General features: G+C 37.4%; 1 protein-coding gene across 7 annotated transcripts in view; it reads right to left on the reverse strand.

Annotated features, from left to right (window-relative positions):
* The window catches only part of GHR (growth hormone receptor), a 132,438-nt gene continuing 112,947 nt past the window's right edge, over positions 1-19,491 (reverse strand). For 5 of the 7 annotated variants that reach the window (XM_075739673.1, XM_075739672.1, XM_075739670.1 and 2 more), the window contains 7 exons: positions 16,803-16,932; positions 14,189-14,349; positions 12,989-13,167; positions 8,071-8,242; positions 5,864-5,954; positions 3,066-3,135; positions 1-2,806 (listed from right to left, as the gene is read on the reverse strand). In XM_075739673.1, coding sequence (XP_075595788.1) covers positions 1,844-2,806; positions 3,066-3,135; positions 5,864-5,954; positions 8,071-8,242; positions 12,989-13,167; positions 14,189-14,349; positions 16,803-16,932 — 1,766 coding nt within the window. In that variant the 3' untranslated portion in view covers positions 1-1,843. The remainder of the gene's footprint in view (positions 2,807-3,065; positions 3,136-5,863; positions 5,955-8,070; positions 8,243-12,988; positions 13,168-14,188; positions 14,350-16,802; positions 16,933-19,491) is intronic. The other 2 variants (XR_012832965.1, XM_075739675.1) reach the window with 2 other exon arrangements.

Genomic DNA, 19,491 nt, shown 5'->3' on the forward strand with positions numbered 1-19,491 from the left:
TCAGGACAGATCAAAGACAATACATTTATTAAACTTCGAGAAAAACAAACAAAACACTGACATAAGGCAAGTTAAATAGAAACTGAAAGACACATCTTCTGACCGGCATATAATGGCTTGTGTGACCAGTAAAGTACCAAAATGACATTCTGAATTTGACTGAGGTATTTAACTATTTTTGGCAATAGAAACAGAGTAAGAAACTTCTTCCAAACACACACATAGGCATTACTTGCATTAGTGTCTATCATCTACGAAATTTTATATGAAACTAAATAATGTAGCTGTTAGAAAAATATAGCAGCAAATTAGCAGAATATCTAATGCACATTTACCATAAAGTACGTGCTAAACTTAAAAATCCCACCCAATTTTTGGGCCCAGTCCTATAGCCCTTGGTCACAAAGAGAGCATCAGTGAGTTCAGTGGGAGACCTGCATTCGCTGCACTTCATACACTTCTGTTCAGGTCAGAGAAAATAAATGAATGTCCCTATTTGAATGTCCCTATTTGCTTTCTAAGAAGCTATGATGAAACCATGGCCTAGGAAGGTAACTTCTGAAGCAATAATAGTTCATTGCAAAGCTCCTTCAAGCTCTTAATATATGTAAGAACAGAGAGCTTTCCTGCTGAATTTCAGTTTTCTCTTCTCTGAAAGTCTGCCTAACATGGCCAGAGGAGAAGCTGTTAGGCTGCAAAAATAAGAAACACTTTTGAACAACACTATATTCAATTCTCTTGTTCCACTGAAGTCTTTTAATCCTGCTATATCTTTAAAAATTAACTGCTGGCTAATTCCTGAAGTCCTTATTTTTTTAATCAAGACTTTATGTGGCACAAACTAATAAATGTAGTGATATCTTTGGCTGTAGGAGGGCTCTAGAAGTTGGTCAAATGTGAAGAGATTATGCTGCTAAGTCACCAGAGCTTATTCATGTGTTCTCAAAAATTTTCAGTGAAAGTATAGTTGCACACTGTTTAATACTGCGGTCAACAAAATTTTGCTTATAAAAAAGTATATTATTAGTATTAACCAGAATCCAATGAAGAAGATAATAATTTGGCCAAATATTTTGTATATTTTAAAGTTGTCTACAAAACTTTAAATTGAATGCATATTTCTATATTAATTACCATAAGAAAGTAGTAGTATCAGTTACTTTAAGTTCCTACAGTATTTCAAAGCTTCTCTACAGGTTTCTCCGGAGGTATAAAATGGCTCTGTAAAAATCTATTTTTCCTTTTTGCTGCAAACAAAACTTTTATAAAACAGAAAACTCCTCTTTAAGATTGCAGCAATTACATTCCTTAGATGGGTCATCATAATTGAACTACAGTGTGTAGTGTAATAGAAAATGTGTATGTTTTTATGGCTAAAATATTAAAATATATTTTATTTATTTGTATAAATCAAAATAGATGTATTTATTCAAGCTACTTTTGTTTTTTCACCTATATGTTTAGTTCCTAATTTTTGATATAAAGATCTCTGCCAACAGTACATTTTTTAATAAATTCTTGTACTTTAAACCACCTGATTTTTAGCTTTATCAAAATGCACGATTTACTGTACATTAAACATAGTCATTTCAATGTTTAGTATCACAAAAATCAACACCCACATGAACAAGACAGTCACATTTAGTAAAACAGTCTCAAGACAAAATCATAGATAATATTTACAGAACACAATAGGAATATTTTGATGACTATTTCATGTTGCAACATTTCAGATAGAATTATAAGAACCATGAGAAACTTTTAGACTTCATTTTGGTTTCAGCGTATAAGCCTGAGCTGACTGTCTGCTGTGAAATACTGCACACACCTAGTCAAAGAAGAGCTACGGCATCATTTTGTTCAGCTGGTCTGTGCTCACATAGCCACAAGACATGTTGAATTCCTTGTCTGGTGCAGGCAGTGCAGTTGCGTTAAGCACAAGGCCTTGTGGAGAGTGAACGATATGGATAGATGTATAGTCTGGGACAGGCATCTCCGAACTTGGGGTTTCTGCTGTTGAAGATCCAAGGTTGACAGCGGTAGTGGTAAAGCTCTCTGTGGTGAAGTAAGCATCCTCGTTCCAGCTTTGCTCCTGGACATGCGGCTCATCCTCTTCATGGGAAGTCACAGCAATACAGTTTTTCACATCTGCCTCACAGAAGTAGGCGTTGTCCATGGTGAAGTTTTGTTCTGTGCAGCCTTCACACTGTGCTGTCCCCATCTTGGTTTTCTGCCCTGGTGAAAGTACAACACTGCCTGCTGGAGTAATATCACTCACTTGCGTGTAAAAGTCAGTATTTGTCAGAGAATTCTGGTTGCTTAGCTGGGTATGGACTGATGGTCTAGCTGAGTCAATGCTGTCTGCAAAAGGTGGCCACAGCTGGCTATTTTCAGACTGATAACTTGTATGTGGCTGTTGGGTGTCTGTGTTGGCAAAGCTTGGAAGTGACTCATTGTTATCTTTTCTATCAAGACATAAGAGGTCCTCCTCTTTTTCAGTCGCCTTTTTGAATTGCTCAGTATCAGAGATGGCGTCACATGTGTCACTTGCAGTGAAGTCTGTCTCTGGAATATCTGGTTCACAACAACTGGCCCGTCCAGAATCATCATCCTTCGCTCCCAAGCAATTGTGTGATTTCAGGTGATCTTCACTCAGAAGCCTGTCAGTATCTGAGGCTCTGTTCTTTTCATCAGGGTCTTCTATGTCCAACTCGATAAACTCAACCCACAAATCATCACTGTATAGCTGTGTCTTGTAGTTCTCATGGCTGGCTAAGATGGAGTTCACTTCATCTAGCTTTCCTTTCTATACAGCAAGAAATAATGAAAGTTATAAAGGAAATAATAAAAATGCTTGTCCTTTTTATGATGTTATTTTAAGTAAACGTAACTGTAGCTGATATAGTAATTGCAAGGGTTTTTTTATTACTTCATGAAAACTAATTCTATGGTAACTCCCCCCATGTCATAATTTCTTCCCTACAAAATTTCTCTGCCTGGAACAACAATAGTCACCTGTTACTACTACAACAATTCCCAATGTAGATTTTAGAGCACAATATTACCTTCAAGAGATCTGTGTCAATCCCTTTAATCTTTGGAACTGGCACAGGAGGAAAAATCAGCATTTTTAACCTGGAAAAAATAAATGATGGCTTTTAATTGACAGTGGTTCTTTCTGAGGAAGTTAGAAGAGAATCTTAAATTGCATTTATACTTAATTACTTCAAAAAGGAAATGTTTGAAAATTCAATTTCAAATAGTCCTAAGGAAAAGAACAATTGTTTTCTCTCACTGCAAATAAAAAAACAAGTTTTCTGCAGCCTTTCTTGTTGAAATCACATACATTTATAGGGGAATCCATTTTGGATTAATTACCAATTACCAAGTTAATGCTCTGCAGAAAGAAAGTAAATTCCTAGAGCTCTGTCAATAGTTTCCCTTTTACATAATTTTCAAAGGAACCTGACAGAGGTTCTCAGTGTGCAGAGTGACTTTCCCAAATTTTTTTTTTTTCAGTAGACAAAGTAGTCTTGCATAAGCCCAATAAATTTACAAAGGGTAACAGAAAAAGGGAGTTGGTGAAAAGAGTGAGTTACTTTAGAACAAATAAATAAAACAGAAATACAACTGAAAAAATCTAAGCTAGTATTCTACCATCTCTATGACACTTCTTTTTTCTGAATTATTAACGTAACAAGTAACATATAATAACGACAAGGTTTTACCCTTGTAGAGAAAGGACTAGTAACTTGCTTATGCATGCACATACTGTGGACACACATATTATTCTAATCCTTCATAAACTGAATTTCTAATTGTTTGAGGGGACCAAAAAAAAAACTAACCCCAAAACAAAAAACCCCAAACAGAAGGATAACTTTCTATTAATAATAATCCAACAAGCGGATCATGCCTATCTCCATTTTACCTCCCTACTTGCAAACAGATAAAGTGTATTTCCCAAAAGGAAAATTCAATATTCTCTTTATACTGAGTTACTTGCCTATTTTACAATGTAAACTGTGGCAATGGTAGATCCAAATCCAAATATTAGTTTTGCTGCATTATTAGCAACCTTGGTCCAGAAGGGATCAGAGGAGCCTTAAGGAGTAGTAGAGAGAAATTTAGGCACCTTCTGCTTCACTATGGAAGGCCCAAATTCCCCAGCTGTTTTTCTTTTTGGCAGACCCTCCAAGTTCTGCCCAGTAAGCCTCAGTGAGAGCCAGAAATTCAGTAATTTTCCACCTAATCCCTGGAGGGGTGGTGTTAGCTGTGCGCTGGCTGGGCTCTCGGTGTAGCCATTTAAGATTTGCACTTACAGTTGAATCCACAAATTAGCTATTCTGACAGGACTGGGCACTGCTTCTAACAAAACAGACAAAGGATTTTACCACTCGCCACCTGGAGAAATCATTCAGGAAGGAGAACTATGCTCTGCTCCTTTCTTGCCTTGCATAATTCAAGCCCACATCTCTCAACTCTAAAAGAGTATAGCCTAACCCTATGGCATCTGTCCTAGGGAGCCTGGTTCAGATCTTGTGAGATCAGAATTGAGGAAAATATGAATTGGTGGCTTTTCAGATACAGGAAGAAAGTGAGCCTGGATATTTTGCATTATAGGAAATCTGTGCAGCCTGCTCTTCTGCAGAAGCCACTGCGACTCCCACCAGCATGTACACCATTTTGGATGATAGGGTGCTGGCCCACCGGTCCAGAAAACTTTCCAGGTGAAGGGTCTTCAGTGGAGAAAAGCCTCCTCCAGCAATCACGATTATCATGGAAGATATTAACAAGCTCTGATCAAAGACATGCTTCAGCCCTCAGGATCTTCTGTGACCAAGCCACTCTTTGCTCAATGTGCTGACCTTAGTGAGCTCCTGGTCCCAAGTGTGACTTGTTCTTGCCCCATTCTGACACATCAAGCTTGTGCCATGCATTGTAATCAGAGCCTTGCTCTTAACTCTAGGACTGGGATGCTATTGCAGGGAGTGGCTTCCTGAAATTAAGCTCTGCCAAAGCATAGCACTGCTTTCCTAAATTATTTTTTTAGACCTGCTCCAACTGCACCATCTTGTTTTCATTTCAGTGACTTGTCCTTATGCTGGTATATGCAAAACACCTCAGTGCTCATTTTTGAAGTGTATATAGAAGACCACTGACAACATGCATGTGTGCACTGGTGCATGACCATGGTGTTGCTCCATAGTCTAGAACAGTGCTTGTATCCAAGCTGAATTATTCTGCCAAAACATAACTCTGAACACACATATTAGGGGATGAATTAACTTTGAGACCATTTTGTCATTTTATCTATGTGTCATTGTTTCATTTTTATAAATGACACAATTTTAGAATTTTTATAAATGACACAATCCTGTGCTCTGTTTTATTTTATTCCTGTCATTTACAGGAACTGCAGTCTATCCACAGAGACCACATACATTGAGCTCTTTCCCTTGGCTCAATGAAGAAATAGCCAGAGATTAGTGGAATAGTTTAAGAACAAAACCAAATATATAGATATATGTTTGTGTGAAACTTTTGAACAGTATGTGGGCAAGAACAGTATTTACAAAATTTGAATGAACTAAAAAAACCAAACCCCTTCAAAGCCAAAGTAAATTAACTATGTAAATACTGTAGAATAAAATGTTCTGCAATCCAGAAGGAAGAGGAGCTGTCAACATAATCAGATTCCCACTGCTGAAGACCCAGTATGTACATACACCAGCATCCATGTAGCTTATGAGAATGGACAACAATCCTCAAAATAGTTTCTAGTCCCTCAGATTTGAAACAATTGAAGCACCCTATTTTTTAAGCTACACGTACATAAAATCTGACAAAACCCCCCCTCTACCTTGGTTGTTTAGCCAGCAGGACTAAGACCACTGTTACAGCCAGCCCACACGCTCCGAAGATAACAACTAAGAACCACGGAAACTCAATTTCTGAAACAACAGAACAAAAACATGTTAGCAGGAATCTGCATCTCTGTTGCATCTTTAATTTCAACCTTCTTACCTACTAACTGAGGATTCCAAAATGGTAAAAAATGGCAGGAGAATTTTTGGTTACTTAAATGTGAAAGTTCTGTGTTAAGTACAAATAAAAATATTCTTTTGATCTCAGTAGTTCCCATGCTGCATTTATAAGCCCACTGAGACTCACTGCAAAAAACAGACTGAGTTTTTAAATACAAACAAGATCTTAGTACAGACAATATATGTAGCAAAACCAGCCGTGAGGAACATTCTGCCTGCTTGGAACATGCTACCAGTAGTTCTGATGGCATATGCTGCTGCAGACCATGTTACTGTTGTTCATTGTTGGGAGAACATTATTAATAAGATACTAAATCACAGGCAAACTGTTATTGTCTCACAGAAACTAGAATATGGTGGTGTCAAAAAGCATACTACTCCTCTTTCTAAAGGCTGAACATTAATTACGTTGTGAAACATCAACTGAAAAAAAAATAAATCTACCTTTTATTTACCTTGCAGGTGGCTACAAAGAATTTAGGTCATTGAGAAATGCAATTTGGTAGGAATGAAGAGCAATGCTGATAAATGAAATGTTTTATCTTTTATATCCTGGTAATTCCATTATATTTAAGCTGACACTGTAGTGCAAAAAGTATAGAGAAATTTATTCTGGCTGTAGTCTTAGATTCTTCTCATTTGTTCCCAATTTTAAGTTTTCCATACAAATGTCACTCATTTTTTGGGCCAAGGAATATTGGACAGAAAGCTTCAGAATTCTATACATAAACATAAATACACATTCTTTCGGGGGGAAAAAAAATAAAATTCAGGTACCAGTTTTAGGTCTGTGCTCCCAGCTTAGATTTTGACTGGACATGTTTTCAGGCATGAGTAAAGTCCTATCTGGATATGTCTGTGTTAGACAGGTCTCCATTTTAATGGAGAACCAGTAATTCCTTGTCATGTCAGTGAGACCTGCGAATGTTCAGCTGCTTCAAGAAGTTAGAATATTGCATTTGAATTTAACTACTTTAAATTTTTAACACATGGAAAATTTAAATTTTAATTCTATGTTCCTAAAGGTGATACACAAACCAAGCAAGAGTAAATTCTCAATCAAATCAGATCACTGCTGCTGTGTGAGATGTATGGACATGGATCAACTTGTAGAACTTGGGTAGTAGTGACTGAAGAAAACTGTGTTTGTAGGATGGCCTTAGACTTTCATAGTATTTTGATTTTGTTCATATAAAAACCTTGACCACTTAATGCCTCTGGGGTTAATAAAATAATGCCACATGTCCAGAACATTAGCTGTTCATATAAATTATGAATAACAACTAGTAATACAAAGAGTTAAAAAGGGGAATGTAGCAAGATTTTGAAAAATAATATGGGTGGTTTTATTTAACACCTTCACTAATACACTGGATAATGAAGTGAAGCAGCTTGTTAAAATAACTTGCTGAAGAGCTCATTTTTTGAAGAGTTAATTTGGTAGCTCAGATCTGAGCATGCTTTAGAAAAAGGCATAGTGTCGTTCGTTTAATAAAAAAATGTGGTGCTCAATGCCTGTTTCTTCTTCTGCCTTTAATAGCACTTCAAAAACAAGCACAAGACAGAAGCAAGAATCAGAAAAACATTCACTGTCCTTGATAGTATCAGGCAGATGAGAAAAACACATCATTCTGATAATGAACTCAGCCAGCAGTATAACACTTTAATAGAAGTGACAACTCTTCTCTTCATTACCAGAGAGCTCATTTTAGATGATGAAGTATGAGATTTAACTGTATTTTAGGCTCTATAAGATGTGCAACCACAATTACTATTTTTGATTCTTAAAGCTATCTGTATTTTTTCTCTCTGATGAACTGTGAAACAGCCTGAGTTTACTTCTGAACTTGTATATGAAACTTGCACATTCTCAATCTCACCAAATGACTTTCATGTAGTAGTCTGCATTATCAATCTATTCAAGCATACATCATCAACGGTAATTAAAAAAAAAAACCAATAACAATGAAAAGACAAAAAGCATGGTTATCAAAACACTTTGTTGCACTTTTTGCTTATTTACCTTCATCACAATGAACAAATTCAAAGCCTGTTTGAGAAAAAGATACATAAAGGATTTCACTGAACTCCCCAAATTTTTCAGAGGTACGTTGTCTTGATCGGACTCGTATCTCATAATCTCTTCCCATCTTCAGAGAGTACAGTGGAACCATTGTTGAGAGCCTGGGTTCTAACTGTAAAGACAGAAGGACTGTGATTTATTTGTTTGAGTTGTACTGGCAATTTTACACTGCTTTTTGATTTCAGAAATAAACATTTGAAGATGTTTTTGCTACTCGGAACTGTAAGGATACCACGAGTTCTGAGAAAATTCACATCATTTACTTTCGACTTCCTAGCCATCAGGCTTTGCTGTGATTCAGGGGACTAAAAGCAGAGAATCCAAGCTCTCTGTAAATATGGTCAGTGAAGAAAGACAGCTGCCCCCCAGTTACATGCCATATGTTGGTGGTGTGAACATCTCCCACTGATATTTCAAGTTGTATATCCTTTTTACTCTTATAGCACAACATAACTGATTTCACAATACCAAAAACCTTGTTAAAATTACATAGGAGTCTTAAATCTAGTGCAATCTCCACTACAGAATTAATTTTAAGAAGAAAAATGAGTTAAAGGCCTTCTAACCAGATGTACTGCATCTTACAAATGTATTTATTTGGGGAACACTGCATAGCTCCCCAAATCTTCAACTATATATAAAATGTGATAATGGAAACTCTGTGAGAGCTGGCATCAGATTGTCAGTCTTGGGACTTCTCTATCATCTGCAACATACTCAGATACTGCTGCATATCAAACTATGTAGAAAGTCACATTTGAGGTCTTAGTATGTGAAATCTCTCTCTTCTTCTAGTAGTCCTCTAAGAATATGTATTTTAGCTCCAACAGCCCAACAAAAGTATATAAAAATAAGGAAAATGTGCTCAAAATAGAAATCCATGTGGCAGATGTTATATTTTACTTTTACTTCAGAATCAAGGATGGTACTGGCAAAACTCCAGAATTAAAACACCTGGAAAACAGCAGCCATTCGGAATGTGAGGGAAGCTTCAACGATACAATCCTATAATCATTGTAGATGCATAATCTAAACTTGAGACACGTTCTGTTGGTAGCCACAATCTGTGGAGTTCTCTGATCCCTGGTGGCTCCAGACTCAAGTGTTTCAAGAACCAACCAGTCAGATTTTGGAGGAGGCAGTGATCCCAGAGAGACTGCTTTTCTCTGCTAGTGGTTGAGAACAAGATCATGGAGAACCATTGCTCTACACCACAAATGTCTTTAACATATGAAGACTATCAAGTTGGAAAGTGCTGTGAAGGGAATACAATATATGCTAGTCCAGTTTACTTATTTTGTGCTGTGAAGCCACAAAAGAAATAGTAGACTGAAGTTTTACAAGTAGGTTATTTGGTTTCTTTTTGTTTGGTTGGGTTTTTAGTTGGTTTTTTTTTCTTCCTTCTTTTTTTCTGAGACATTTAATGAAGATTCTTAGGGATGCTGGACCACACAAAATTTTATATACCCCAAATAATGGTGGCACTTTGAAAAAGTAGTATGCAGGCTAAATTAGAGCCCTGAAAAATATGAGGTGAAATTACAGTAGCTGTGTACCTGAAATTGCGAGAGTTTGATCATCCCCCTGATTAACAAGCAGGATGTCTCTAGTTTATCAATGAACTAACAAAACTTTATGTAAGACACTTGGCTGAAGCAAAACAGAGAAAGGTTCAGCATGAACTGAATAGATGAATAGCATTTGTCATATGGATTAATTCAATTAAAAGCCATATGAGAGAGACATGATACAAGATAACTAATAAAAATGCACAGCAGCATGTAGCAAACGCATTTACAGTATGTGAAGGGGAGCTTGGAACCAGGCTGCTGGGTTCCTGCACTTACTGCTGGCTGTTCAGTCCGCATACAGAGAGTGGTGCTCATGATGCCGTACTGAAGAAACGTGTGACAAACCTGCTGTCACGCTGAGCTGTGTGACTGTGCTGCCCACGTGAGTCCGGCACTCTAAGAGGGGATTAACACTGGTGGTGGAGCCACTGTTTGTCACTGGTCAGCTGGAGCCCCTGGGACACTGAGAGCCCACTGGGATGGGGGCACCAGAGGCAGAGGCTGGCCCAGGCACAACAGGCAACACAGCAACCAAGGCAATGGCTTTCACCAACTTTAAGAGAAAAATGGTGAAAAGTGGGAGATGGGCAGTATGGGGAACCCTGGGTAGGCACAGCACAGGGTTGGGCACCCATTCAACACATGGAGGTATTAGGCTGTATACCCTAAGCAGTGCAGGGAGATGAGTTCTGCATCCCTCAAACCATTAAGCCCTGTATCTCAGCCACAGTGCTGTATGGACATAACAATGGTGTTCAGCTCTGGGGTTCGTGCTCCATGTTTCCCCGCCCTAAGTGCACTTCACTGCAGTGTGCAATGGACCTTTTCCAGCAAAAATTCAACAAGGCAATGACGGCCAGCAGAGTCCTCCCTGGTCCAGCATTCTTCACTGGGGACTGAGCTGTGATCACCAATTTCAACCCATATGAGGTGGATCTGGACCTGGGTTGGTTGGTGGTTTGTTTGTGTTCTTTTGGGGTTTTTTAATGAGGCAAAAGATCAGGCCAATCTAAGATAGGATAAGTAACTAAAGGAAAATTAAACTTTTAAGATTCCCTATCATACATACATTTTTAGGCACTTCATAGACAGACACTTCACTATGAAGTCATCGTTCTTCATTATTGCTCAGATGATGTGTTTTCACACCTTGTTTAGAAAACACAGCAGCCTCACAGGGTGTGTATAGCTATTGCTAGTCAAGACTAGTATACTTGGATAGACATAAGAGGGGACAGAATTTTAGCCTAGTGAACCTTATCTTCAAGATAAGAGGGTAGAATTTTAGAAAGATACCCAGCAAGGAGCTACTAATAATGATAAAATTTTTTCAAACTGTGAGCCAGATTAGATTTGTCTCTGTCTCATGAATACCCACTATATGAAAGTGGGGGGATTCTACTGTTTTTAGGAAGCTTCTCAGAAAATAATTTTGATCCTCTTATCATTATAAGTTACTGTTACAAGACTTTACCAATTAATGTTTTAGCCCTCTTTCAATTCATAAGTTACGTATTTTCAATTAGTAAATAGATTAAAAAAATGAATGCTACACATGAAAAATCAAACTGGTTCATCCCAAAACATCTAAAAAAATTACAAACACATCTCAGTAAGGGGGAGACTTAGTACTATTTAAGTACTGTAAATTAATTTTTTTATCTTTTTTTGTATCAGTTACATGTACAATGCATTATGGTATATTTGCCTGGCCAAGGTTTTGTTCAGAAATTTCTCTTTTGTGGTGTGATAGTGTCTGAGGTAATTATGCCATGTTTGTGTATTTAAGCTGAAAGGCACAATAACATACAATATATAAAGCTGCAGTACAACATAATCTATAGTACTATTTTTCTTGAGGCAAATATAGTATTCAGCAATTTCTTATCTGTTTTTTGAAAGAAGAAACACTGATCTTCAAACCTTTGCCCTCCTGAGAAGAACTATTCTCAAGGCATGCTGGAATTATTGATGGTATGGAACAAGAACAAAGCTTTATTAAGGTATTTATAAGATTGATACCTAAAGGCTTATAAAAAATAAAAAATGTGCATTTTTAAAGAAGTATCTGTATTGCCACCTGCTTTTGTAAATCCCATAAATACTCTGCAGATTTTCCAGTTCTTTAAGGAGTATTGATTTACTGCCTGAACTTAACTCATTTTGTAGGCTTTAAAATATACAGGCTGTACAGTAAGTATAGCTTAAACCAGTATATAGAGAGAAATTCAGACAAGTATTAGGAAAAAGTTATACACATTATAGGCCTGTTTGGCTGTAGACTTACTAATAAGGAGTTGGATAAACAGAAAATACTAGCATTGAGAAAGATCAGAGGTGAGGAGGGGTCCAAGGTCTTTCACAGATGAAGGCAAGCAAACCACTTTGTTTCAGTTGGTAAATTTCCCTTTTGTAGGTTAAGACAAATTTACAACAGCATTATCTGCTTTCCTTCTGTCAGTTAACTCAGTTCATGTTAATAAGAAAGCAAAGGAAGGGTTCTGCTGTGAAATGATGTTCTTATTGCATTGAACTAGTATTCAGGAAGAGTTCTCCATATACAAATATGCCATGACACATTGGCACTTAGCCTATGCATTCAGGTAAGCTGGGTACAATTTCTTCCCTGTAACAGGAAAACTAACTACAGGAAAAGTTAAGTGATTTTCAAAAAGAAAACTTCAAAGATTTGGGTTATACATATTTTACATTTTCACGGACTATCCATTACTCACAAATATCCCACTGCTGTCTGGTATGAAATCTGTATGTCTTATCTATGTTGCACTATTTTTATTTGCTTATTGTATCAAATTTGGATTTATAACTCAAATATTGTGTGCTTTTTTTTTTTTTTAAATCTACTGAAATGATAATTATAAATATTAGAACTTTACATGTATCCTGAAGAATCTGGACTGGCAAGGTGACATTTTCCAAGCAAAATATTCCTGTTCCAGCTACTAAAAATACCATGCACTGTTTCAAATAGCTGAGGTTTAGGAAAACAATAGAAAAATATTTTATCTGACTATTGCGATACCTTCTAATCTAACACAGGGATTTCAGGGTTTGTCATTATTATCCTGTGTGCCAACTATCTTGACCCATAGTTACAATGTTTGCTAGAAAACTTCAGAAGAATATAGGTAATTTGTTTAAGACTTAAGGTATCATCTAATTAGCAATTACAAACCTGTTGCTTTTCATAGTAGTACAAAAGTGTTAGGGACAGAACAAGCCTGCACTGTACTATGACTATTGTATAATAAATATTTGGTTCATACCTCCTTCCATTTTGTCTCATTAACTTCTTTGTACTGCAATTCATACTCCAGAGTAATCCATCCCTTCTGAACATCTGCTGTTGGTGGTGGATCCCATCTTACTTGAATATCCCCATGGATCCCAGTCTGACTAGTATTTAGCAGAGTCCAGTTAAGGTGGACAGGGGGATCTGGTAGTACTGTTTAAACAGAGTATTTGGAATAAAACAGCCAGTTTTCAAAGTGAAATGATCATTCTTACTACACACTGTGAAATGGTTTCAGGACTAAAAAAGCATATTAACCACATATTTGCTAATTAAATTTTGAACCTATGAGTCAATGACAAAGTCACTACAAGTTTGATAACAAGAAAGCACCCTGCCATTGGCGGTAGACACAGTCTGCATAAATCTCACCTGAGACTAATAAAGAAGACTAAGAATGTATTTCCTATTAAACTACATTTCCCAATAGCAGCTTATAAAGCACTGATACCTAAAGAATTCTCCATCAAAATGTAAATTTAGAGTTCTTACTAGAAATAAAAAAAAGATAAATTAAATGTTTAGTAACTACTATAGAAGTACACTGAAAAACTATAGTATCTGAAAAATTAATCTAATTTTGCTCAGGTGAAGAGAGCAGTGGGTATTCTAGTCACTTGCAGGAATAAATTAATTGCATATACATACACCACTGCTCTGAACAAGCCATAACATCTGCAAAGTCCCAGAGAGTCACAATTCATATTGTAATAAATATAAGTTCTAGCTTAGAAATGCTAAACATCTGGATTCTGCAGATTAGTGTTGATTCAGGAACAGAAAACTGTTTGGTTCCAGAACTTTGCAGAATCAAGATTTTAACACCATCCTTGCCCACACTGAACAAGGGTATGAAGCATCCATTGGAAAGGGCTCAGAGTGATGGCAAAGGCAAGCTCATCTGCACACATTTGAGAGACCATCGGTATTCAGAAAGAGAAACCACATATATGCTTTTATCCTTTTAGCTTTCTTCCAATCTGGGCAATATTTTCTGATGTGGATCACATTACATATGTTACAAACCCAAATCCCTTCCTATATATTATATTTTTAAGAAACTAACCTTTCTGAGAGGGAAAAATTAAATATAGTATGAGTAATACAAAAGCTTAAAGCATCATGCCTATTGTGATATAAAAATATAGAGGCACAATGCATAATGGAAGCATACCTATTTCATCAACGCTGAAACATTTTTCATCGAATACTTCATCTTTATTGGCAAGTTTAACACAATATGGTATCCAAATAGAGGTGTAGGATGTGTTGAAATAACAGCTATTTTCTCCTGCAGTGATATAATCAGGGCATTCTTTCCAGTCTTCATCATTCCTAGAATGACAACAAAAATGTCATATACATGAGAGAGAGATTTATAGATCTTACAAAATACAAATTATAGATGTTACAAGACATATTATTGATAAATCATATCTTTTATGGAAGTGAGAAAAACATGTCAATATTGATTGTGATTTACAGTGAAACCCAACCACTATCCAAGCAACCTGCATAAATGAGTTTAGGTTCTCATGTACTGTTACTGGCATTTCTATCCTTTGGATGCTGCTTCCAAAAGAACGGTCAGAGAGCACATCTTGCTATGCTGGTAGGTGCTAATGACTACCAGCAATCACAAACTTAGGTAAATTTGACACGCATTTAAGCAACTGCTGTTCAGGCAAAGTTAAATTGCAGTGAGATGCCCGTCACATAATGGGGTCTGAAACACTGAAAGCCAGTCCTCATGGGGGATCAGTACTGCACCACCTGCAAAGCCAAGGACAGGGGAGTGTGTGTTCCTGGGGACCTGAATTGGGATGTAGGCACTGGAGCATTGATCTGCTCACATGGGAAAGTGCCCAAGGGTGGATGCTGCAGGAGACCTGGCACAAACCAACCCAGGACTGCAGGATGAACAAAGGGAAGAGAAATACACCACTGTGAGTGAGGAAGGGCTAAATTCCTTGGGATACAGAACTTCTACAACACAGGCTTGGAACTACGAGCAAGAAACCTCTTACGTTTTTCTATTCTGACTTTGTTCAAAAATTCATAAATATTCTTTGTAAATAAAAGAATTGCAGCAGGAAATATCACATTCATTTCATCTATTAAAAAAGACAAACAGCAGAGTTATAAAGAGTGGCATGAACTCTCAGACTGACAAACACTGCTACTTGTGTAGGCTCATTTTCATATGGCCAAGCTGAAACTACTCAGCTGGTTCAAAACCAAAAAAGTCTTCAGTTAAACCAAAATGGGAATGACCAGTTTTTTAGAAATAATCTATGGGAAAAGTGACAGACATTTATTCAGTATTTCTGAAGTCACTTTAGAAAAACAAATCTCACAGTGAATAGATCTGCTGTTGCTGTTCTTTATCTCGATGCAATCTCTCAGCCCAAATATAGACTGAACAGGGGTCTTTCAAAAAATTACAGTCCTGGTTTGTTAAAAATATATCATAAATGCCTTTTCTTACTATGAGTTATTGAAGCTATACAGAAGGAAGATTAAGCTAAATCAATTATGCCAAGTGCAGCCTTCAGTACTGGAGTGGGTGCTTAAGAAGCAAAAAGGCAGATGCTGCATAAATTAAGAAGCATTTCTGTCACTAAGCACTGGTCTTGTGCTTAGCTGATGAGACCAGACACATTTTTAAAGGAAATGCTCTAGCTCTGCCAGAGTCAGGACTTGATAAAGGTGTATGCTATTAGATACTATGGCTTGTGTTAAGTAGGAGAGCGGGTTAGATTACAGAGTTTAGCCCTGAGTCGTAAATGTTGCTTGCACATTGAAACAGAAATATTTTCATTGTGGATGCTCAATTCACATCTATTATTGCAGTATTCTAATTTCTAGCACAAAGATGAAATATGTGATCTGCTTTATTGTAGAGTTTAATTAATTTTTAAAGTTTGTGGACACGCCACTCACAACTGTCAGCTAAACATTTACACTTAAACAGTGGTTTTAACTAGGATCCCTGTATTTCTGAGAGGTCTCAGAAGAGTAAGAAAGCAAGCCAGCCTTGCCATTAGGTTTAAGTTTGCTAAGCAAACGTACCATCACCAGTACAAAGTGTCTGTAGATCAAAAAGGTTGAAATCCAGTACATTAGATGGAACAGAAACTCACATTCTCCTATTCATGTGAACAAAAGGCCTGTTTTCCTTAACAGCCATTACTGGTAATGTCTATGCCTTCTTTGAGGCTAATCATCATAACAACCTGAAAATTACAAGAGCTTAAACGGAATGTGAATCAGAATTGAACATGGCTCAGTGAAATGTAATCCCCAATCTCAAAGCAGCCTTTTCACCTGGACCTGCGCATTCACACTTCAACCTAGCAACTGATCAATGGGAGATCTATGAAACTTTAATAAAAATTTGAAAGGGGCTTGTATCCAAACTCCACATCAATGCAAATACATAACAAATATCAGAGTTGCAAGTTAGGTTGATAAGGAATAAACTGAAGTTCCTTATTAAAAACTCCTTTCTCAAGCCATACAGTGTTCAGTGTTGGATTCTGCAACCTGGACATAATTTAATAAGAATGTGTTCTTAATTATCTGCCAAGTAATGCTTGTTGCTGCAAATTACTTATTAATTAACATAAAATTTTGACATTGAAAAATACGCACTTGAAATACAGATTTATGCCCTTAAAAACAGTATGGCTCATATCATAGCAAAAAACTAACAGCACCATGCTAACAGGCATAGCAAAATATGACTTCTCTTTCTTTTCCTCTTTCTTTTGCTCTTTCCATATTACCTTTTCATGTACAATAGTTGTATTGTTCCTGGAGCAGTGAGGTTATAAAAATTTCCATCAGTCCAATAACATGAAAATGTCTCCAGTTCAGGTGATCTGCACTTGCTGATTTGTGGCCACTGCAAAAGGTCTGTCAGGAAAAATGGCAGAGGATAGAACGAGATACATTAAACAATTCCGTAAGCCAGACTAACATGCTGTTAAAAGGAAATTCAGCATTTTTAATGAATAATCAACTTTTCTTCCAATTCCTTATGTACAGTGAGGCAAGATTTAAATTCTTCTTATGTGTAAGTATGTAGATGACTTTCATATTGGAAGACCAATTTGAAAGATGGGTCAAGCTCTCTTTTGTGCAGTGTGGAAGTCTTAGTATCACAGCTTGACACACAGTATGGGGATCTGCCAACCCTACAGCTGTAGTGGAAGAGAAGAGAAGAGAAGAATAGACTATTTCAGTTGGAAGAGGCCTACCAGACCACTTCAGGGCTGATCAAAGGTTAAAGCATGTTATTAAGGGCATTGTCCAAATGCTTCGTAAACACTGACAGGCTCGGGGCATTGACTGCCTATCTAGAAAGCCTGTTCCACCAGTGTTTGACCAGCCTCTTGGTAAAGAAATGCTTCCTAATGTCCCGTCTGAACCTCCCACACGCCCTATCACTGGATCCCAGGGAGAAGAGCCCAGGACCTCCCTCTCCACTTCCCCTCCTCAGGAAGCTGCAGAGAGCCATGAGGTCGCCTCTCAGCATCCTTGTCTCCAAACTAGACAAACCCAGAGTCCTCAGCCGCTCCTCACAGGATGTGCCTTCCAGCCCTCTCACCAGCTTTGTTGCCCTCTTCTGGATACATTCAAGGACTTCCACGGCCTTCTTAAATGGTGGGCCCCAGCACTGCACACAGTGCTCAAGGTGAGGCCACACCAACGCTGAATACAGGGGGATAATCACCTCTGTTTTTGCTGTGTTTGACTAGTTCAGTACAATTATATCTGAATTAGCCCTGCACTTGCTTTAAAGAAAGTGTGATACTGCAGAGCTCGATATTAGACTGACCACAGCTTAGTATTTACCCAACTGAGCAGTTTTGCAGTGTGTCTAGTCATTAGAGTAGATACCTTGAACTGAGTTCAGATTTGTGTATACAACATTGTGTAGATATAACCTTGCTCTGAGACAGATAAGGACAGCTCTAAGCATGCGCCTGTTCTGCCACATGCTGCTTCTATATTCATAATTTCTGTTGTCAAAACCGAAATGATGTAGGGCCATGAAATGACTGCTACAATTAGTCAGCCTCATCAACCCTTGTGAGAAAGATAAAAACAAAAGTTGAGGGTACAACCCTCTGCTATCAAAGTATATACTTAACTTTTTCCTGATTTTTTAAGGGTCTAATGCCAATGTTTCCTATTTGGCCTGGAAAGCTTTCCAGAGGGAGATCACATACACATGGAAGTGTGTATCTCTCTTCACTGACCATCTGGCATATATGATCACTTATTTAAGACAATTTCTCCATAAGGCACTTAAAATGTAGATATTAGTCAGGTGTTTATGACTGGTGAAATGATCCTTGGCCACAGAATGACACGATGCTACTGGACTCTGCATGTGAAGTTCTTTGCAAATATTTTTGCGGTATCACAACTGTGAATATCAGAATTTCAGACTAGATATAAGGAAGAAATTTTTTACAATGAAGGTGGTAAAACACAGGAACAGGTTACCCAGAGAGGTGGTAGATGCCCCATCTCTGGAAACATTCAAGGTCAGGTTGGATGGGGCTCTGAGCAGCCTGATCTAGTTGAAGATGTCCCTGCTGACTGCAGGGGGGTTGGACTGGATGACCTTTACAGGTCCCTTCCAACCCAAACCATTCTATGACTCTATGATAATATTTCATACAAAATATTTACACTCAAAGTCAGAAAAAGTACTAAGGTACAGACATCCGCACACACCAGATGCTTCCTCCTATGCATGAGGATTTTGTAGCCTTCCTGCGTGTTGACTCCTTTATTTATGGCTTAGACGCAGCCACTCAACGCCAGAGCAATTTGTATTTCTGAAGCTTAATGGTTCAAACTCTGTGCTTTATATTATATACTATCAAGCATCCACATCAGGCAGTAACTAATACATGAATATTATGAATTTCTGTTTTGCTCATCCCATATCATTGCCTCATTTCACAGTTTGGACATTGAACCAAATGTACCAGCCTGAACACATGTATATAAATAGAAGATTTCATAAGCTGCGTGGTTTATACCCCCCAACCCCCAGTCCCCCAAAGCATCTAGAATTCTTCTTGCCAACCTAAAATAACTGATGTTTGATTGGAAAGATTTAAACAGAAAGGTTTTTTCCTCCTTCTTAGCCAGCATGTTCCATTTCACTGAACTTTAAGTAAATTTCTTTTTAAAACTGAAACAATTTTTGAAATGAACTGTTGGAGCAAATGGAAAAAAAATCACACTGTTCTTTTTCAGAAAATATTGAAACAAAGCATTTTGACTGTTGTGCCTGATTTTGTTTGGTATGGTATTCAAAATTTGACAGCTTTGGCCTAAACCCCAAAATGCTTTTGATTGACCTTGACTTGAGCTTTTACACATTTTTACATCATTTTTACGTCATTTTCACATCATTTATCAAACAATTTTTATGTGGTAGAAATCTTTGTT

This window comes from Balearica regulorum, chromosome Z (genome assembly GCF_011004875.1).
Source record: "Balearica regulorum gibbericeps isolate bBalReg1 chromosome Z, bBalReg1.pri, whole genome shotgun sequence".
NCBI classification, from domain to species: Eukaryota; Metazoa; Chordata; class Aves; order Gruiformes; family Gruidae; genus Balearica; species Balearica regulorum.